The sequence below is a fragment of the Phascolarctos cinereus genome, unplaced genomic scaffold, assembly GCF_003287225.1.
Source record: "Phascolarctos cinereus isolate Bilbo 61053 unplaced genomic scaffold, phaCin_HiC Scaffold_4;HRSCAF=312, whole genome shotgun sequence".
NCBI classification, from domain to species: Eukaryota; Metazoa; Chordata; class Mammalia; order Diprotodontia; family Phascolarctidae; genus Phascolarctos; species Phascolarctos cinereus.
In genome coordinates, this window is record NW_027555847.1 from 360,338,688 (window position 1) to 360,362,156 (window position 23,469).

The 23,469-nt window shown below is 36.8% G+C and overlaps 1 protein-coding gene across 1 annotated transcript in view; it reads left to right on the forward strand.

The window, feature by feature from the left end:
• Window positions 1-23,469, forward strand: part of GOLPH3 (golgi phosphoprotein 3) — a 59,377-nt gene that overhangs the window by 13,611 nt on the left and 22,297 nt on the right. The window contains exon 2 of the mRNA XM_020995174.2: window positions 11,821-11,952. Within this exon, the coding sequence (XP_020850833.1) occupies window positions 11,821-11,952 (132 nt within the window). The remainder of the gene's footprint in view (window positions 1-11,820; window positions 11,953-23,469) is intronic.

The window sequence follows — 23,469 nt, forward strand, 5'->3', positions numbered from 1 at the left end:
CTTTCCTTCTTTCTTTCTTTCTTTCTTTCTTTCCTTCTTTCTTTCTTTCTTTCTTTCTTTCTTTCTTTCTTTCTTTCTTTCTTTCTTTCTTTCTTTCTTTCTTTCTTTCTTTCTTTCTTTCTTTATTGGTGAGGCAGTTGGGGTTAAGTGACTTGCTCAGGGTCTCACAGCTAGTAAGTGTCAAGTGTCTAGTCTGAGGCTGGATTTGAATTCAGGCCTTCCTAACTACAGAGCCAGTGCTCTATTGAGCCACCTAGCTGCCCCTAGAATACTCTTCCCCATCAAGATAATGGGTAGATGATCATAATACTTTTTTTCTAATGGTTTCCCTGCCTCATGTCTTTTATTCAGTACTGTCCATCCTCTATAACAGAAGTGTCAGATGAGTGTCAGACGCTCCAGAGGGTAGCCCAAACCAGATTAAATTGCAATAAGTAAATATTTAACATAATAAAGAAATAAAGCATATATTTAAAAATTTACGTTTTAAAACTAAGTCAGTATGCAACCTGAAGTGATCACTTACAGATTAATGGCCCTCTTTCTATTTGAGTCTGACACCACTGCTGCCAAAGTGATAGTCCTAAAGCAAAAGTCTGACCATGCTACTCCCCTTTATTCAGATCCCAGTTACTTCTAGAATCAAACATAAACTTTTCTCTTTAACGTTTGAAGCTCTTCACCACTTGGCCAATTTTTATCTTTCCAGTTTTTTTACACATAACCCCCTGCATGAACTCTGTGATCCAGATATATTGCCCTCCTTGCCATTCGCACACCTGCTGGTGGCACTCCTGTCTCTTATCTTTTTGCCTTTGCACTGTTTGTTTCCCATGTCTAGAATGCTCTTCTTCCTCACTTCTTGGAATCCCGGGTTTCCATCAAAATTCACCTCAGGCTCCATATTTTGCATAAGGCCTTTGCTAATTTCACCCCTCCCCAACCCTTCCATATATATTCTCCAGGTCTTGGGACTGTTTTGGCTTTGTCTGGCACATAGTAGAAGCTTAATAGGTGCTGATTGACTGGGATAGGTGCTAGAAGTTCAAAATACCACGTTTGTTTTGTTTGTTTTTTCTCCTCCTCTTGATGGTAGCTGGTTCTTATTTCTGAGCCAGTCAGTTAAAAACATTTTTGAGTGCCTTACCTATAAGGTACTGTTCTTAGATCACACCCACACAACAATCTGGTCTTCCATCAGGGTGCTGTATCAGACAGTGCTATCAGGTTTAGGGAAAGAGAGACTTTCAGAAGAAACCATATCTGTTAGCAATATTGCTGCAAGTAGTGACGTAGAATAAGGAGGACTGAGGAGTAGCTTCCCTGAGTCAGGTTTCAATCCCTTCACCCCATAGAGCTAATCTGTCATTCATACTTCTCATTCCCCACAGTTAGAAACTGCTGATGGGACTTCCCAATGATGCCAGTGGCAAGTGGATCTTAGAGGTGAATTTCCTTGTCTGAAACTGGTCTGGTTCTGTTCAAGCAGCTCAACCATGTCATGTTCTCCTTACTGAGAATATGGAGACAAATCCCACCCATTCAGAATTAGAAGCAAAGACTGGGTTTCAGGCAGCAGTTTTTCAGGAGAACTGGAAAGGGCATGTTTGAGCCAATGAGTTCCAAGTTATGTGACCTTAGTCCCAGGTACTAGAGTTCTGAAAGAATATAATAAAGAGTGTTTAGAGTGGAAAGAATTAAAATGATGAAAAAAAATTTCTTTTAAAAAAAATGGGCCGCTAGGTGGCACAGTGGATAGAGCTCTGGCCTTGGAATCAGGAGGACTTGAGTTCCATTCTGGCCTCAGACATTTGACACTTACTAGCTCTGTGACCCTGGGCAAGTCATTTAACCCAGAATGCTTCATCCAAAAAAAGCCAAATAAATAAATAAATGAAACAAATGAAACCTGCCTTTAAAAAAAAATAAAAACTGGGACTGGACTGTTAACTCCTCGAACAAGAACTGTCTTTTGCCTTTCTTTGTATCCCTAGCCCGTAACACAGTATCTTACACATAGTAAGCATTTAATAAATGCTTGTTGACTTGACACACATTTAAAGAAAGGCAGCTATGGATAGAAACAGTCCTTTCTCTTAATGAACTTCCAGTGGTGGAGACAGAATAAACATGCGCAAAAAATTTGGGAGACAGAATATATACAAATTTATGTAATTATTCTTTAATTTCGAAAGATTGATTTCATTTATTTAGGAACACCTTCCACCGACCCATATTTTAACCCCGCTCTCTTGGTGCACTTAACTAGTCTATTACTCCTCAGTATATTGCTGGGGCTATGTTAAAAGTCTTTCTGGTTTGATGAGATTTACCAGATGTATGCTCTGCCAAGATGGTCTTCAAGAATCCAGAGTCTTCTCCATTCCCTATGCATCAGAATAAGACTTTAGTGGAGGCGATATAGGTATAAATACAAATTGTACACTGTTTAAAAATTACCAAAAATCTAAACTTATGGAACAGAAAATTTCAGGGGTAAATCTTCTTATAAAGCCAATTTTTGAAAAATTCAAACCTTTTCACTCTACTTAAAGTATACCAGAGGAGCTCTGTGATGAATCCAGTTTTTCAGGAATATCTGCTCTATGAAGTGAGAAATATCTGTATGATTCTAAAATCTAACAAAGAGAACATACCTTAATGAATCTATGACCTTACAAATGTGAGTGTTTCCTCCATTTTATTATGCTGGTTGACTTGACTGGATTGGGAGAACTTAGTATTTAAAATATAGATTTTTCATGAGAAAAAAAGACCCATGTGTTTTTGTATCAGGAATCTTCTTATTATTTAAAGCTCTAAAGCATGTATCATATGCAATCTAGCCTGTTTTCTTCCTTCTGTCTAGTTCTGGACCCACTTCAGTGTTCCTGTCTTAGGTAGAAGTACTAATTTAGTGGACTGGCCACCCAGCTGCATGTCGCGGGCATATTTCATCCATTTGGTTTTTCATGTATTGAAAGAACAGTGTGCTAATAATTAGTGTATTTAGCCTAAAGGAGAGAAGACTTGGGAAGGACCTCAAAATTGTCTTCAGGTATTTGAAGGTCTGTCATTAGACTAGATTTACCTGGCTACAAAGGATAGAAATTCCAAAGAGACAATTTTTGGGGGGGGAGGGAGGGCTAGGCAGTGGGGTTAAGTGACTTGCTTAGCATCACACAGCTAGTGTCAAGTGTCTGAGGCTGGATTTGAACTTGGGTTCTCTTGACTCCAGTGCCGGCGCTCTATCCACTGCATTACCTAGCTACCCCCAGAAGAGACAAATGTTGAAGATATATAAGGGAAGATTTCTTAACAGTTAAGGCTATCCAGTGGTAGAATAGAGTTTCCTAGACATTGTGGGTTTCCCCTCACTATTGGTCTTTCAGCAAAGTCTGGATGACCACATAGGTTATGATTAGAAGGGATTATATTTTTTAGGTAAAGTTCCCCCTCCCCATTTTTTTTAACTCTGAACTTAAACACCCAATAAAATTAGCATTTCTATAGAACAGAAAGAAAATTGTACATAAAACTACAAATCATTATTATGAAAGCTGTCCTACTTGTTATTTCCCTCTGCCCTTCTATTTTTACCTGTGAATTTTAAAAATGCTTCATTGAGATGGAGCAACTATTGATATTCTTTTCCCCACCTTCTATCCCTCTCAATCTCCAGTGGTGGGGAACCTTGTAACAACTAAGCAATGTTAAGCAAAACAAATTCCTACATTGGCTTTTAAAAATTTTGTTTTCTTCCACACTGCTCAGATGAAATTTTTTTTCAAGTACAGGTTGTGATAGAGGTCACATATCCTCAAACCTGTGCATTAGGAAGATAATTTTGGTAAATTCACAAATGGTAGATTGGATAGAGGAGAGATTGCACCCAGAGACAACAGTTGGGAGACTATTTACCATCTGGTGAAATCTATTCCACTGTTGGATGTAATTATTAGGAAGTTTTTCCTTAGATAAATTTAAATTACTTCTCTACAAGTTCTACTCATCGTTCTTAATTGAAACTATGAGGCCAAGCAGAAGTCTTAATTTTTCTTCCTTGTTAAAGTCCTTCAAATACTTGGCTGTTTTTTTCCCTAATTCTTTCTACCCATAGAGGTGGGGTGGGTGGGGTGTGAAGGCACCTGAATTTTGGGGGCGTTCCCTGCCTAATAAATTAGAGGTTGTACTAGGCTATGGCCTACATAGTCTTCTCTTCAGACAGCACCACATTGCCACTTCCTCATTGATGTTTTAGGTAGAATTTGAAGTAGATAATCTGTAAGGGTCCTTCCATTTCTTAAGATTTTATAATTCTGTGATCAGTTGCTGTGCTGTTAAGGAGACCTGAAATTTCTCAAAATTTCTTAATTAAAGAAGATTTTAAATAAAACAGTAATCCTTTAAAATTTTTTAATGTATATCTTTGCATCCCTTCTCTTTCTAGAGAAACGTCTGTTATAACAAAGAATGAAGAAAAAGGAGGTTCAGAAAAACTAAGCAACTCATTAAAAAAGTCTTGACAATTTTTGCAATTTTCATACTCAGTCCTTAAAGAAGATTAGAGGTACCTTATATCTCTTTAGGACTAAATGTGTTCCTTATGATTTCACAACATTTAGTTTTAATTATTTTGTTCTTTCAGTTACAGAGTTGGAGTTATTCAGTCATCAGTTGATCAGTATTAGCATCTATGTCCTGGGTTGTTGTTGCTTTGTTTTTGAAGAGGACTAGTGAAATCACAGGGTGATGTCTTGACTTGTGTGTGAATTGGATTTAAATGAGGCAGAGTTGCAGAAGTTTTTTGCCTCACTCTCTTCCTGAGTCATGGAAGTTCAGTGGTAAGACAAAAGTCAGAATGACTAGTGATGTCTTGGGATACAGCGGATGATCTTGGTGTCTTTGATGTCTGACCAAGCTCTAAGGGCTCCACATGGCCTGCTTCTGCTGTCTTCATTGCTATTGAAACAAATTTATCTCATCTGCCCATTCCCCTGGGGCAGATCTTTATGTAGTTGAGATAGATATCCTCTTAAAGTCTTGGGTACATGTAAGATGAAAGCTTGAGGAAGTAGTCTAGTCTAGTGAAGGATATAGGAAGCTTGGGAATTGTTGAAGACAATAGGGAAAGAACCAGTAGATAGAAAGAGGTTGAAGATTAAAGAAAAGGGGGAATTGTATATATTGTTTCCCTGCTTCTGCTTCACTTTGTATCAGTTCCTATGTCTTGCCATACTTCCTGTATTCATCATAGTCATTGTTTCCTATAGTTCAGTAATGTACCACTCTTTTATATACTACAAATTATCCTTTTACCAGTTGATGAGAATCTTCTTCACGTTCTGTGCTACTACAAAAAGTGTTGGTATAAAATAGTTTGGAGTGTGTGGGATTTTTCTTTTTGTCATTGACTTCCTTGGGGTATACGTCTAGTAGTGGGATCTCTATCAGAGTTTATGAATGGACATCATAATAATTTCTTTCAACTAATTAGAAATTGCTTTCTAGAAAGTTGGACCAATTCACAGCTTTATCAACAGTATATTAGTGTTTCTGTCTTCATCCAAACTTCTTATTTTGACATACTTTGCCAGTTTATGAAGTGAAATTTTGCCAATTTATTTATCATCTTTGCAAATTTATGAAGTGAAACTTAGTTGTTTTAATTTATATTTCTTATTATTATCTGGAGCTGTGTTTCATAAAGTAGTTCACAGTTCTTAGGAGAACTGTTAGTTTATAGCCATGGGCTATAAAATACTCTTTTGATCTCCAGCAATACCACTACTAGGTCTGTATCCTAAGGAGACCATAAAAAAGGGAAAAAGACCCACACATAAAAAAATATTTATAGCAGATTTTTGTGGTGGCAAAGAATTGGAAATTGAAGGGATGCCCATTAATCAGGGAATGGCTGAACAAGTTGTGGTATATGACTGTAATGGAATACTATCGTGCTAAGAAATGATGAGCAGGCTTCAGACAAACCTGGAAAGACTTGTGTGTTCTGATGCTGATGAAGTGAGCAGAACCGGAACATGGTACACAGTAACAGCAACATTGTGTGATGATCAGCTATGTTAGACTTAGCTTTTCTCAGCAATACAGTGATCTAAAACAACTCCAAAAGACTAGTATAGAAAGTGCTAACCACACTGGGAGAAAACTATGGAGTCGGAATGCAGATTGAAGCATAATATTTTCACTTTTTTTTGTTTTTTGTTTTTTCTTTCTTGTGGTTTTTCTCTTTTGTTCTCATTTTTCTTTTATAATATGCCTAATGTGGAAATATGTTTAACAGAATTGTACATGTATAACCTATATCAGATTGCTTGCTATCTTGGGAAGGGAAGGAGGGAGAAAAATTTGGAACTCAAAATCTTATAAAAATGAATATTGGGGCAGGTAGGTGGTGCAGTGGATAGGGCACCAGACCTGGAGTCAGGAGGACCTGAGTTCAAATGTGGCCTCAGATACTTGACACTTAATAGTTGTGTGACTCTGGGCAGGTCACTTCACCCTGATTGCCTTGCAAAAAAAAAATGAATATAGAAAAATATCTTTACGTGAAATTGGAAGAAAATAAAGTATTAAATGTTACACATATCTCCTTTAACCACTTATCTGTTGGGAAATAATTTTTAATGTTATATTTCTGTTATTGATTTATTTTCATTATCATACCCTTAGAAATATTTGCTATAAAGATTCCCCCCAACCCCCATTCCTCATTTATCTCATTATAGTTGTGTAATTTATTTGTGAAATAAGTTTTTTTTATTTTATGTAATTACAGTTACCTGTTTTGTATTTCGTGATTGTCTATCATCTCTATCCCATGTTTGGTTAAGAGTCTCCTTCCCAATCCCTGCTTGATACATAGTATTTATTCATTCTCTCTCTCTCCTTCTCTCTCTCTGTAAGACCTTTAATACTTAGGTCATATATCTGTCTGGAGCTTACTGTGATGTATGGTATAGGATGTTAGTCTAAACCTAATTTCTCCCAGACTGCTTTTCAGTTAGCCCAGCAATTTTTGCCAAATACGGATTTATTCCCCAGGTTATTTATGTGTTCTAGTTTGTTGAATGCTGTGTTCTTGAGTTCGTTTTGTCTCTGCGTCTTCCTTTTCTAGCTAGTTCCACTGGTTTTTTTTTTCATCAGTATGAGGTAGTTTTCATGATTATTTCTTTATAACGTAATTTGAAGGCTGAAAAAATTTCCCCCTTTATTCTTCCCCACCCCCTTAGGATTTAGATCTTTTCGTCTTCCAAATGGATTTTATTTTTTCTCTTTCTGTGAAGTACTTTTTAAAAAAGCTTTATTTCTAGTAAATTGACTGATGATCATATCAGTGTATTTACTCACGGTGCAGGGAATGGATCTATAGGAATGGTAGCCTAGTGAGAGTATAAGGGAGAGGTGAAGCATCTTGGTGCATTGGAAAGAGCACTGTATTTGAATCAAATCAGCTGCTTGCTACTGTGTAGCCCCAGGTAAGTAATTTAACCGCTCTGGTGAATTGAGTGGTTTGGACTACATGGCTTCTGTGTTCTCTTCTAGGTCTAAATCTGTGATACTTTTAAGTGTGTCTTGGCATAGAAACAACTGGAGCATACAAGAGAGGTGTGAGGGGACATAGAGTTGGTAGCTGAAAAGCCTTGCAGAGAATATTGATTAGTTGGTTTTGCTTGATTAGAACAGAAAGTTTAAGTTGTAAAATAATTAGGGAGGAATAGTTGTGGGATGAAATTTATATTGTAGAGAATATTGGTTTGAGCAATGAATGATAGGAAGAGGGCCTTAAATCATACTAAATTTGCATTGACATTGGAGCTGTTATTGGTTTTAGTGATGTAATCAAATTGGAATTTTAGGAAAGTGTTTCTTGCACTGTGTAGAATGGATTGGAAGAGGGTAAGGCTTGAGGTAGGGAGGCTTTTGTCCTTTGTTTAAGCAAAAATTATTAGGTCTTGTTACCTGTTGAGTTTGTAGAAATAAACAGATGAGGCAAGGTCTGAGAGACTGTGAAAGAAGAACGGGTAGGGTTGCTTTGGCTATTAGGGGAGCAGAATGATCTTTGTGTCAAAAAATAAAAAATCCCAGAACTTGATTCTTAGGACTTCAGTTTTTTAAAAACACTGTCACATGGTTTTTCCTACTAAAAACATCAGCTTTCCACAAATAACTTTTGAATTTGTTTTCTTTTTTATTTTACAAAACTATCACCATATCCTGTTGGGAATTTGCTTCAAAATCCTACTGCTACAGATAAGTCAGGACAAACTTTTCACAATTGAATTAAATTATGGTTTGACAATTAATGCTATCCTTCTCCATGTGTGTTTGCTGCCAATCTGTTTAACTTTGAATACAGTGGAATCTCACTTTTATACCTATGTTAATCAAGTAGCATAATCAGAAAAAATACATTGAAAAATAAAATTCATTTTTGATAACAATTATCATATCGTTGGAAATGAAAGCTATGTTTGAAGGAAATCGTGAATATTTTTTGGAAATATACTATCAACATGAGATTTCTTTACTTCTAGAGTAAGAATAATGTACTATTGGATGATACGCTAACAGAATCTTTGTAAAACAGGTCATTTTTTCTTTTAATATATTTATTTTACATATATTTGTAGTCTCTCCCTCCCCACTGAATGGTAAACAAAAGAAAACTAAAACCTTTATAACAAATCTACATAGTCCAGCAAAACAAATTCCCATGTTTATAGTCTCAGCCTTTATATCTAAATCATGAACCCATTTTGACTTTATTTTGGTATATGGTGTGAGATTTTGTTCTGTGCCTAGTTTCTGCCGTACTCTTTTTCAGTTTTCCCAGCAGTTTTTGTTAAAGAGTGAGTTTGTATCCCAGAAGCTGGGGTCTTTGGGTTTATCAAATAATAGATTACTATAGTCATTGATTACTGTGTCTTACCTATTGTGCCTAACCTATTACAATGATCCACCACTCTATTTCTTGGCCAGTACCAAGCAGTTTTGATGTGAAATTTGAAGTACAGTCATCAGTATGTGTTGCTAAAGTTGTCAAGATGAATGTCATAGCAGTTGAGGTGGTCTAGGAACTGTAAAACTAAATTCTTAAGAAGGGTCATAGGTAGGGGCAGCTAGGTGGCACAGTAGATAAGCTCCAGCTTCAGAGTCAGGAGGACCTAAGTTCAAATCCATTCTCAGTCATATGACACGTACTAGCTGTGTGACCTTGGGCAAGTCACTTACCTCTAATTACCTCACCAAAAAGGCAAAAAAAAAAAAAGGTCATAGGTAATGAAGCACGATATAGACTAAAGTAAGATTGCGTGCTAGGTTAACATGGAAGGTAAGAGTGTCCTGGTCAGTAAATGACAACATAATGATGAGGAAGGGGTGACATCAAATGGTATGAACTTCAAAGAGAGGAGATTGTTGAGTGATGGTAGTAGACTTGTGACCTGGACTCCAGGAAGTTTTTAGTGAAGACTGTGAGATGGCCTCCTGGCATTATGGTATCACAGTGATGAGCATTTTTTGTTAAAATATTTATTTAAATCCTGAAATGAAAGCTTGAAGGTGGGAAAATACTGTTTGTTGTTTATTCTAGGCTTTAGTAAAAGTTAAATTTAAATACCATATAGAATTTAAATGAGATCTCATCACAGTCATATCATATTAAAAGCCATTTTAGCCCTTTTAGTCTATGTTCTTCTGACAAACAAGTATGTATAGCCTAGAAGTAATAGTTCCGATATAGACTAAATCTGTTAAGCATACAGCTCCTCTGAGTTTTTGAACATCAGTTCAAATACTTTGCTAACATTAAATCTAAGCTCTTATGTGGTATATTGAAAATTAGTTAAAAGACCTTATCATAACAAAGATAATATTTAACCTCACTGATAATTTTAGAAGTTACTGGTCTAGTAGGCTGAGAAATGTATTTTATAAAATTAGCTAGGAAAGCAAGCTCACAGAAATAAAACAAGGTTTTAACTTTTAAATACTTGGAGCAATTTAAGTGCTTAAGAAATGTTTTTTCATTCATTCGTTGTACCACAGATCTGTTAACATAGTTATAGGGGTTTAGGATGAGCGAGTTACTTATTTTTCTCACTTGTGAAGCAATTTTTCTTAGGCAAAAGGATTATTCTTTTTGCTAAGATTTCACAATTACAGATTCATCTTAGCAACCAGATAGTCTCCTCTTTTAATTGAACAGAAGTGCTTCATCTAAATCTTACAGTGTCTTGATGATAAAGTCCGTTATTCTTGTTAGGTTTCTGAAGTGGATGAAATTTGTAAACAGAAAACAGTGCAGTAATCAGAATACAAAGATTGGATATCCATGTTGGATATACATCTTTCCTTGAAAATAACAAAAGGCTGTATCACTGTCATGCCTTTCTTTGACCTTTTTAGGGTATATTCTCAGTAGTTTGATGGTCAAAAGATATGAACTCTTTAGTTCCCACTTGTTTTCCAGAATAATTGGACCGTTTCACTACGTCATCAGTAGCATGTTAATTTGTCTTCTTTTGGAGGGGAGTGGGTGCAATTAGGGTTAAGTGACTTGCCCAGGGTCACATAGCTAGTATCTGAAATCAGTTTTGAACTCAGATCCTCTTGGATCCAGGGCTGCTCCTCTATCCACTGAGCCACCTAGTTATCCATCTTTTGACAGCTTCACTAACATTTATTATTTCTGGTTTTTGTCATTTTTGTTAATTTGCTAAAAAGGAGAAACCTCAGTTTTGTTTTTTGTTTTTATAATTAATGATTTGGATCAGCCTTTGATGTGGTAGTTGATTTACAGTACTTTCAAAAGCTTTGTTCACCTCCTTTGTTAGACTACTTATCTATTTGGACCTGGATATTGGTTATGTATGTGCAAATTTCATTATGTATTTTGGATATCAGACTTGTTTCAGAGACAGCAGATGCCAATATTCCCCATCCACTGCTGCTTCATAATAGCTGCGTTGATTTTGTTCATGCATAAATTTTAAATTTATGTAATTGAAATTGTCTTCTCTTTTTGATCATCTTTTATTCCTTGTTTAGTTGAATTTTCTGTCATATTGATAAAAGTTAAAATCCTTTTGGATATATACATATACATACATACATACATACATACATACATACATACTATATATGTATGTACATATATCATAATGTGATCTTTTATGTGTAGACGGCATTGCAGTAGCCAGATTTGCCACTGCTATGTTGTATTCTCTACATACATAGATATACAGACATGAGTACTTGTAATGTGTCTTCTTTTGTCTTTTAAATTGCTTTTACTTTCTTGTGACTTATGCATGTTTCATTGTAGCGTTCCTGACTAGATTGATTTCAGTATTTGTTAAAATATTTGAAATTCTGGGGCAGTTGGATGATTTGCAAAGAAAAAAGAACAGAATATTTGAAATCAGAATTTTTAGTTGCAGTAAATATATAGAATACCACGTAGGGGAAGACAAAACTTTTTCCCTTCTCAGTATTCATCTATTCTCTATTTGTAAAACTAGTTTTTCATCTCTACTTAAAGAAATATAAGGGAACTAAATTTAGAAGAATGATTTACCTTGAGCAGACCTTCTCAGTATTTTATATACAGATATATTGAGACATAAATATAATATATTTATATTGTGATATGTTTTGTAGGAATGTTAGGTATGACTAGTAAAGGGCTAGAAAGACAGAGCATTTTGCAAGAAACTTTGTTGTATCCCCAGAACAGTTTGATTTTGAATTCAAAGAAAATTAGATATTTTACCACCACTTTTTTTTTTTAAACAGGGCTACACATCATTTTGGAATGACTGTATATCATCTGGATTACGGGGCTGTATGTTAATTGAATTAGCTTTGAGAGGGCGCCTACAACTAGAGGCTTGTGGAATGAGGCGCAAAAGTCTTTTAACGAGAAAGGTAAGATACAGGCTATTTTTCTTTAGAGATTGGTTAAGAACCTTGAACGTGGAAACTGTCTCCAAATGAAAAACATTACTACTCATCGAACTTTCTGAAATTAAGGAAGAAGCCTTTTTTTTCTCCAGCAAAACTCAATACATGATATAGCTAAAAATTGGTTCACTTAAATTCAAGTATGTTTCTAACGGTATCTGAAAGTAGTCTGTATCCATCTTTTTTGCATGAAAAAGATTCCGAACTCTGGCTAATATATTAGATTATTGTACATTTATGCTTAATATATTTTGTTAAGCTAAGTTAGGACAGGTCTTTTCATAGATTGTGAACTATAATTAGTGCTTCTGAAATCATAATTCTGAAGGAACTGGCAAAATGTTTCTTTTTTCTACAAAAGTTTGCTATTCATGAGCCAGCTATCCTGTTTCTATTTATCTTTTTTCAGTAACATTTGAATACTTTCCAGAATTCGGCTTTCAACACTCTAAGAATTAAGTCTCTGTGTAGGTAGACAGATCTTACTTCTCTTGATGTAATGAAAGTGTTCAGTGTTGGTTACTCTGTGGTGAGTCTTTTACAAACGCTTTCTTTTCCTCTCCTTCTCTTAAAGCAGAGTATAGTGCCTTGGATTTTTCTCAGAAAATTCTGAAATGTTCCTGAATATAATAAGACCATATTTGTTTTGTATAATCTGTATTACCACTCTTCTTATATGAGGTTGGTTTTTTTTTTTTGGAGGGGAAGTTTAAAACATCACCCTCTTAAAATTAAAAAAACAAACAAACCAATGTTGTACTGTAGAGATTCTTGATATTTCCACCTTAACACTTTGAATGCTTATAAATAAAAATGGCACTATTACTCTACTCATTTTCCTCTTGTAGGGAAAGGAGCTAGGTAGGGAACACAAAATCTTCTTTGTCTAGTTCCTAGAATTGGCTCCTTCCCAAATTACCCCCAACCCTAAAACCAGAACTATTTGTTTGTGTAAAAGGTTTTTTTTTCCTGTGTAAAAGTTACACTAAATGTTTTCATTTTTGTAAGTAATACTATTTCATGGTTTTTATTTAGTGCCTGGTAGAAATTTGTGTTAACCACCCTCATTTTAAAAATGAAAATACTTCTAGTAAGGTTGTTAAAGGGACTATCAGTCATTCATACTTTAGTGTTAATTTAGATTGTTTTTTTTTTTTTGTAACATCACAGAATCTCAGGATTGGAAGAGAACTCAAACACTGTGTGATCAAATCTCTATCTAAACAGGAATTCCTTTTGTAACATACTCAAAGAAATGACTATCAAGTTTTTGCTTAGAGACTTCTAGTAAGGAGAAACTCCAGTTTCTACTTTACCCTATATTAAGCCTAAATTTTCTTCTTTGTAATGTCTAACCATTGATCTTAGTCCTCTGAAGCAAAACAAGTTTAATCTTCTGAAAAAAGCCCAGTAGGAAAGCTATCATATCCCTCAAAGTCATTGCTGCTTAGATTAAACTACGCAGTTTCTTTAGCCAGTCCTCATGTCATGAGCTGGAGGCCCATTATTACCATCCTTGTTTACCTCCTTTTAAAGACTGACCTCCATATCCTTCCTAAAATGTGACACCCAGACACGAACAGTTTCCTAAGAGTAATTTGATTGAAGGATATTAAGCTGGTGAAAAGTAGGAGATAGTGTGTTATAGGGGAAGGAGCACTTATCTGGAATCAGGACCCAAGTTCAAATCCTGCCTCTGACAGCTTGCTGCTTGTGTGACTTTGGGCAAGTCACTTAATTTCCTTGGGCCTCAATTTCCTCAATTGTAAAATAAAGGGGGGTTGGACTAGTGACCTGTTTTCAGGTCTCTCCTTCTAGTTCTGGATCTGTGAATTATGAAAACTAAGGTAGGATGGGGTTCAAGAGGAGGAAAAAGGAGGGAAAATTAAGCAGTGATGTCACTGATAACAAGTAATAAAAGTATGAAGTCAAAATACCTGATTTACTTGAACTGTAGCTTGTTAAAACATTTATGATGTCTTAATACTCAGCAAATCTAGAGTAAATATGAGGCGCTCAGTTCCTACTGTTCTGTTTTATGTTAATTTCCCAAGTGACTTGAGAGAAGCAAAGGTTTCTTTCCTAGCTTTATTTTAAAGTTTCAAACACTTAAAAAGATGTTAATGGTGATAATTGAATAGCACTTTTTTGTTTTAAAAATATCGACATTTAAAGATTATTTTCCTCTATCAGGTTAAATTTCCATCTAAAGAAGAGCATAAATAATTCTTATCCTGATAAGTCTTTTGCTTCAAATAATTTTCATTTTTATGACATACTGAAGATTGATTCTATTACCATTCAGCCTTGACTTTTGTCTTATATTTTTAAAAGAGAGGGGAGGGTATTGGATTTTAAACATGAAAGACATAAGAACAATTTGGAATTAAAGAATAAAATGTTTTATTTCTTACTAAGAAGTTTGAGGGGTTTTTTTAGTGCAAAGTTTTTAAACTTTTTCTTTTAATTTTTTCATTGACTAAGTGGAATCAGATCTGTGTATTTCTTGTGGATCAGATTGCCTCTTTGGAAGACTTGCTTTAAGTGATATCTGTAAAATTACTTATTTTAACATATTTTGTTAGATTACTTAGATGAGATTAAGCATGTAATATGTTTTGAGAAGATACCTATCAAAACAATTGGGAATATTAAAAAATGTAAATTGATTAGCTCCAGTTACTTGGATTCCCTTATTTGGAAAACTTATGTATTATATGACTTTAGAGACACTGAAGAACCTGTGTTTTCAGTGGTATGGGTATTCTTTTCACTGATACAGATCACAAAGCCTTATTAGTACATGGTTTTGAGTTGTAATGGCCAAAGAATATCTTGATGACTTATGGCAGAGAATCACCCTCTGCTCTGAGAGGCCATGTTAGCAGAGTCATAAGTCTGATAGGTCTTACTAAGGCAGAAAGGGTTCAAGTATAGGTGGTGGACTATCTAGTTTGCCAAGGTTTGTCAACAGAAGGCGCATTTTAGACCCTCAGAAAATAATCATTGAAAGAAGGGGAAATTATTTATTTAAATGTTTTCTGATGTACCAAGAACTTTGCTAATCCTTGGGGGAAATGTGAGCAAAGTCGTTGTTCTCATTGAGTTCTAATGTGGGGGGTATGTTCTAAAGGGAGATAGCAAGGCTTGGTGGTCCAATACATGGGGGTCTAAGGGATGCACAGCAAGGTGGATGTCTTGACTGCAAGCTCATCCATTTGCACACTAGGAAGTGTATGTCCCTCAGTACCTGGTTGAAGAGAAAGACAAAGCATTTCTTCAAAGTGTGCTTTGTTACCTGCCCTGTATAGAGAGGCTCACAGTGCAACAGGAGTCACACTGATGCGATCCCTCTGGGGCCAACAACTTCTGGCAGATTCAGGGTCTGCCTCTCCTGCTGCCATGGTGGAACCTTTCCTAAAGAGAAGGAGCATTTGTTGTAACCAAGGCCTGACTTGCCCAAGACATAATAACATAACGTTTATTAAAATACAGTTTTTTGAATTACACATTTAAAAGAAAAAAAAGAGACAAATTTCTGGTTTACAAATGACAAGCTACAAAATGTTAGTTCCACGTAGAGTTGTTTTTCTGTGGTGCAGTATAGTTTAAATGTTACTAGACTTGGCTCCAAGAGGGCAGGAACTGTGTATTTTTCATATATCTATATATACCTTCCCTAGTATAGTACATTGAGAAACAGCATGAATTTGTAGTGAAGAGAGAGACCTGAGTTCCACCAGCCTTTGACAGTGAATTAGTTTTGTGATCCTGGGTAAGTTGCAGCCTCTCTGAGTCAGAGTCTCCTGGTCTGTAAGATGGGATAACAATGCTTGCATTTTTCATTATGAGCATCAGATGAGGTAATGCTTGTAAAAAGTTTATTGCAAATCTTAATGGACTGTATTAAGAAGAGCCGCTACTATCGCGTGTAACAGTAATGATACTTGAATTTCAGGAGTGAAATCAGTGACAGAGAAACTGAACATACTGGTCCAAAAAGTCATTGTGTTGCTATTCAGTTTCCTCTCCCAGTATTCTACAGCAAGATAACAGGCGTCCCTTGATTACCCAGACCCTATTTGAATGAATATAGGAAAAACTGAACTCATTGTCTTTATCCCTAAACCCTCACCCTTTCCAGTCTTCCCTTGAACTCTCAAGGACACCACCATCCTACTCCTTCAGGCTCAAAACCTAGGTGTCACCCATGACTCCGTATTGCCTTTCATCCCCCCCTTAACTAGTCTGCTGCCAAGGCCTTTCGTCTCTGAAATTCTTTTGCATTCGTACCCTCTCTTTTCCAACAATGCCCTGTTCAGGCACGCACCTCCTGAATTATTACAATAGCCTGCTGGTTGTTCTGATTGCCACACAGTTCTCCCCACTCCCGTCCATTCTCCGTTCAGCCCCTGAAGCAGCTTTCCTGAAGTCAAGTTGGACCATGTCTCCAGTAAACTCAGTAAACTCTCGTGGCTCTTTCTCACCTCCAGGATCAAATACACAATCTTCTCTTTAGTGATCACAGCCTTTCAGAACCTAGGCCCACCACCCCAACTCCCCTTTCAAGTCTTCTTACCTCTTCCCCTCTTCCCTGCTCCCCATGTACTCTGCTGTCCAGTGACACTAAGCTCTTTGTTGTTGGTGGAACAAGTTATTCTCTTGTGCCTGGAATACTCTCGTTCTTCATTTTCACCTCTTAGCTTTTCTGGCTTCTTTCAAGGGCCACCCAAAATCATAACTTATGCTGGAAACTTTTCCTAGTTCTAGTGCTTATTTTAATTAGTTTTTATTTATTCTGTACATATTTGTTTGCATTTTGACTCTTCCATTATATTGTGAGCTTGATTGAGGGTAGGGGCTGTTTTATCTTTCTTTGCATTTCTAGAACATATTCTTATTGCATGTCTGAATAAATGAAAAGCATTTACTAAGCCCTCACTGTGTTCCCCGCTCTGAGGATGCATATTCAAAATCAAGACAGTCCCTACCTTCAAAGAGTTTACATTCTAGTGCTTGAGACAAATAAAAGCCTGGTGACTAGAGATGATCTAGGGCCAATTACAAAGATGATGCATGGAACAAAAGGTCAGTCTGTTGTTGGGTCCTTTACTAAGTCTCTATATTTAACATTTAATTACAATTTTCTGAACTAGAGGTGGAAGCAGGTTATGCATTTCGTGGCAGGGTGAAGATGAGGCTGTATGGTTCACAGGAAATCTTAATTAGAATTCTGGAAAACTTTGCACTTAGCAAATAGAGAAAAGAAAGCATGTGATTATAGGTTATCTTTTCACTTTCCTTACAAAAGTGTGAGTTTTTAGGATTTACAAAAAGTGATTTGCTAAAAAGCAGAATAGGAAAACATGGAGAGAGGTGGTATGATAGTAGATGAAAAGGCATGAAAGTTTCAAGTTTAAAGGTTCTTATGGTTTCATCTTTATTTGAGCACTAATTAATTATAGAGACTATTCTTAGGGGCAGCTAGGTGGCAAAGTGGATAGAGCTGTGGGCCTGGAGGCTGGAAGACTTATCTTCTTCAGTTCAAATCTGGCTTCTGACATTTACTAGCTGTGTGACGCTAGGCAAGTCAAGTCACTTAACCTTTTTTGCCTCAGTCCCTCATCTGTAAAATGAGCTGCATTATAGCAAACCACTCTAGTATCTTTTTTTTTCCACTCTAGTATTTTTGCCAAGAAAAATGGAGTCCTGAAGAGTTGGACAGCACTGAACAACAAAAATTCTTTTTAGACTTTCTCTTGCCTTGCTTGTTCTTTCTGGACTTTTTGCTTTTTTCCTCACTTTTATTTTTCTTTTCTTGCTGAGGCTTTGGCAAGTAGGTTTGCTTATATGGCAAAGCTATTTGTGCCCAGACTCTGGAGTATGGTTTTTTGGGTATCAGTTATTGATGTAGTCTGGTGTCCGTATCCCTCTTGAAGTCTTTTAGCTTGGTAATTTCTCCATATGCCTTGTGGTATATCGATGAGAAGCAGCATTATGTAGTGAATGTAGAGTTTCATTTTTGGAATCAGAAGGACAAGAGCTTAAGTCCTGCTTTTGAGATATGTATAGTAGATGGATGGCACTGCTTGACTCAAACCTGTCAGTGCCCCAGTCAAGACTTACAGGTGACTTGCCAATCTTAATTAATCGTAGGTCCAGACAAAACAAAAACATCAAAACCAAAAACCAAACCTAAAAAAGACCCATGTCTCTGTGTCTGTGACTTAGAAAAGAAACTTTTCTCACACCTTGATTATGCATGAGAAAAACTCTTCCCTAAGTGAAAAGGCATTTTTTAAGTGCTTGCTATGTGCCAACATAATTTCAGGGGATACAAAAGCCAAGCCAGAAGGGGCAGCTAGGTGTCGCAGTGGATAGAGCACTGGCCGTGGAGTCAGGATAACCTTTGTTCAAATCTGGTCTTAGACCATTGACACTTACTAGCTGTGTGACCCTAGGCAGGTCACTTAACCCAAATTGCCTCGCCAAAAAACAAAATCCTCCCCACCAAAAAAAGCCAAGCCAGAGTCTTCTTTCATGAAACTTAGATTCTTTAAAAAAAAAACAAACCCTAGGGTGTCCCCAAAGTTAAAACTTTAATAGCTTAAAAATGTCACTAAGATGTGGGATACCATGTTTAATTATCATACATACATAGAAGTATAGATACCTGTATACATATATATTTATGTATATACATGTATGTGTAATATATGTGTGTATATATGTATAGATAGATAGTGCAAGTTTGAAAGGGGTTAAATGTATAGGTCAGGCTTGGCCTAAGAGATTGGGATGGGAGGCAGATAATTTTTATTGGAGGAGGGGAGATCAGGGAAGCTGTAGTGGAGGAGGTGACACCTGAGTTATTCCGTAGATAGGGAAAGGAGGGTGGTGATGAGGGAAATATAAAACAAATACCAGGAAAGCAATTTATATGTAAAAGTGGGAAGGAGACTTTTAAAGAAAAAAAAATTTTTTTTTTGGCCACAACCCTGGGTAAGTCACTTAACCCCGATTGACTCACAAAAAAAAAGAAAGAAATTTTTAAAAATTTAAAATTTAAATCTAAAATTTAAATTGTAAATCTTAAATTTATTTTTTAAAAAGGTGTTTTTTTTTTAAAGAAAAAGAGGGAGAAAAAAACCCAGCAAAACCAATCAGTGTATTGTAAAAAATCAGATAGCACATGTGGTTGTTCCGTAGTCATAGACTTCCTTTCTCTGCAGAGAAGTTGTGCGTAATAGCTTCTTTTTTTTTCTTTTTCTTTTTAAAATAACTTATTTATTTATTTTTAGTTTTCAACATTCACTTCCATAAGATTTTGGTTTTTAGGCAGTGGGGTTAAGTGACTTGCCCAGGGTTACACAGCTAGTGAGTGTTATGTGTCTGAGGCCAGATTTGAACTCAGGTCCTCCTGAATCCAGGGCCGGTGCTGTATGCACTATGCCACCTAGCTGCCCCAAGATTTTTAGTTTTAAATTTTCTTCTCCTCCCCCTCCCCAGGACAGTGTGCAGTCTGATATAAGCTCAATTTGTACATTCATATTAAGCATATTTTCCCATTAGTCATGATGTAAAGAAAAATTAGAGCTAATGGGAGGAACCACGAGAGAGAGAAGAAACAAAACAAAACAATAAAAGAAAAAGAGAGCGTCCATCTGCATTCAGACTCCATAATTCTTTCTCTGGATGTAGATAGCTTTCCATTGTGAGTCTTTTGGAGTTGTCTTAGAATCCTTGCATTGCTGAGGAGAGCTAAATTTCAAAGTCAGTCATTGAACAATGTGGCTGTTACTGTGTACAACATTCTCTTGGTTCTGCTCATTTTACTCAGCATCAGTTCACATAAGTCTTTCCATCTTTTTATGAAGTCCACCTGCTCATCATTTCTTATAGTACAGTAGTATTCCATTACATTCATATACCACAACTTGTTCAGTCATTCCCCAATTGATGGGCATCCCCTCAATTTCCAGTTCTTTGCCACCACAAAAAAGAGCTGCTATAAATATTTTTGTACAAGCGGCTCCTTTTCCCATTTTTATGATCTCTTTGTGATATAGCCTTCGAAGTGGTATTGCTGGGTCAAAGGGTATGCACATTTTTGTAGCCCTTTGCGCATAGTTCCAAATTGTTCTTCAGAATGGTTGGATCAGTTCACAACTCCACCAACAATGCATTAGTGTTTCAGTTTTCCCACATCTTCTCCCACATTTATCATTTTCCTGCTTTGTCATGTTAGGCAATTAGATTTGTGATGTGATACCTCAGAGTTGTTTTGATTTGCATTTCTCTAATCAATAGTGATTTAGAGTATTTTTTCACATGACTATAACTTTATGCACATTATTTTCTTGGCTTTGCTTACTTCATTTTAAATCTAATAGTTCATGTAAGTCTTCCTGTGCTTCTTTGCTTTCATTGTTTCTTGTTTCTTTCAGCATAATATTCAGTTATGTTCATATACAAGAGTTTATTTGGCCATTCCCCAATTAATCGGCGTTCACTTTGTTTCCATTTCTTTGGTACCACAAAAAGGGTTGCTATAAATATTTTGACACACATAGGGACTTTGACCTTTAAAATTGATTTCCTGGGGTATAGTCTTTGTAGTAGAATTTCTGGGTCACAAAAGTACGGACATTTTAGTCATTTTACTTGCATAATTCCAAATTGCTTTCTAAAATGGTTCTACCAATTCACAGCTCTACCAATAATCCTCTAGTGTGCTTGTCTTCTCACCTTTCCTACCTTGACTTCTGTTATCTTTGCCAGTGTGCTGAGTGAATTGAAACATTGTATTGATTTTCATTTCTTTACTTAGTTATTTGAAGCATTTTTTCATATGGTTGTTAATGGCTTACAATTCTTCTTTTGTGAACTGATCATATCCTTTGACCACTTCTATTTGGGGAATGCCTTTTGGTTTTACATGTATCATGTGTTTTTGTATCTTAGATATGAAACACTTATCTGAGAAATTTGGTACCAAGATTTTTAAGAGGTTTACGTTCTAATGGGGAAACTAGCACATTTAAGGGAATCAGTCAGTAAGCATTTATGGCTTTTTATTTATTGAAGGAAGCTAGGAAGCAGAGATGAGGAGGGAAGGAATTTCAGGCAGGAGTGATAGCCTGGAGCCAGATGAAGTATCTTGTTTGAGGAACATCAAGGAAGCCAGTGGTACTGGATCAAAAGTAAGTGTTAAGGAGGGAGTTTGATGTGTAGGGTGTAAGAGGACTGGAAAGGTGGGGAGGAGCTAGGTTATGTAAAGTTTTATATTTGATCCTGGAGATAATAGGGAGCCACTGGCCTTTATTGAAAAGGGACACAGTGGCATGATCAGACCTACACTTAAGGAAGATCAATTTGACCTTTAGGAAATAAGTTTGACTACTGACTAAAGGATGGACTAAAGTGGTGATAAACTTGAGGAAGGGAGACCAGTCATAAGGCTGATCCATGTTTGAGGTGATGGGGGCATGCACAGGAGTGCTTAACTCATTTGATCCTCACAACAGCCCTGGGAGACACCATGGCCTGGAAAGAAGTAGGTGGGGTAGAAGGACTAGAAAACAGAGACTCCGTCCTGGAGGAACTTCCACTCTTAGTCCTTCTTTCTCCTGATTGGTGATTGGCTCTCCCTGAACATTATTTCAAGAAAACCCCAACTATCTTGCAGTTTACCTTTTCCAAAACTACCTTTCCTCTCAAACCATACTCCTATCAACTCTTCCTATTCCTAGTTGCACTGTCAATCCACTCCCCCAAAGCCCCAATCACCATTCCCATCAAGTGCCTGTCCCTGTCCACCTCAGCTAAGTGGTCCAGTGAACAAAGCAAGGGATCTGGAGTAACTTAAGTGGCTTAAGTTCAAATTCTGCCTCAGACATTAGCTGAGTGACTACCATAGGTGAGTCATTTAACCTGCTTCAGTTACTCCATCTGTAAAATGGAGATGACAATGGCATCTACCTCCCAGGGTTCTTGATAGAAGCTACAGTCCTTTCTAGCTCAAAAATCCTCGGACTCTATTTCCTTGAAGTCTTTGGAAGCTGCCTTCTTTCTTACCTCCATCCCGCAGGTTTTATTTTCATTTAGCTACCTGAATCAGATTGTACTGGATTTTCTAGGCTGGCTTTGCTTTTAAATGCCTCTTCCACCTATGTCATAGACTTCACATCTCTAGCCATATCACATATTATTTACCAAATGGATCACCAAATGAAAATCAGGACTTTTGAGCTAGAAAGGACTGTAGCTTCTATCAAGAACCCTTATACTATAGTTGGTTGGTTGGTTGTTGTCCTTTGTGCATGAGGAGGACCAAAATGATAGCACTATGTCTGGGTCATCGTACAGTGTAACAGAATTGTGATCGGTCAAACCGATATGAGCTCAGAAGGCTCTACCACAGGTTGGGCACAAGTAGTTCACATAAACATTTGAAGTGGAGATGTCTCTAAATTTGTGCATCTCATGTTTCCTTTGAGCTACTGAAATTCTGCTTTACTCATAGAGCATAGTACCTTCTTTGATGAGGGCATGCCATAGGGTCCTGTGATGTCTCCAATTGATTATTGATTCCAAAATTCTTCAGAGAGACCTTGAAAGTGTCCTTGTGTCACTTCTTGCATCCATTTGAGCACTTGCCTTGTTTGTCTGAGTCCTCTGTAGAATAGTCTTTTAGGCAAAGGTATGTTTGGCATTCAAATAACATATCTTTCCTCCCCACTCCCCAATTGGAGTTGTTCTCCCAGCAGTGGAGTTTTAATGCTTGGCAGTTCAGCTCCAGGAAGGACCTCAGTGTGGGGTACCTTATCTTATCAGGTGATCTTCAGAATCTTCCTAAGACAATTCAAATGGAAGTTTTCCTTTTTCCTTATTCAAATATATTTCTTTACTCAAGAATCCCTGCATGTATACTATGCTACACTACGCTATGCTATGCTACTCTGCTCTGCTCTACTCTACTGTATTCTATTCTGTTCTGTTCTGTTCTGTTCTATTCTATTCTACTCTATTCTATTCTTTACTATACTATACTATACTACACTACACTACACTACACCACACCACACCACACCACACCACACCACACCACACCACACCACACCACACCACACCATAAAGAACCCTTATACTATAACCTGATAAATGGTCATTTAGCCTCTGGTTGAATACTACCTCCACCTCCATCCCCTTATACACACACTTCTCAAGGCAACCTATTCAACTTTTGAACCAAGTTGATTGTTAGGAAAGTTTTTCTGACACCAAGCCTAAATTGCTTCAGCAGCTAGCTACTCTTAGTTCTGCTCTCTAGAGTCCAACTAGAGTTCTAATCTCTTTCCCATGACAGCTTTTTCTTCTCTGTCTCAACACTTGACTCCTTACGGACCTTGGACCTGTGAGTCCTGGACACTTTATCTCATACTCCTCCCAATGATAATCACTTCCCTATCTCAAGGTGAT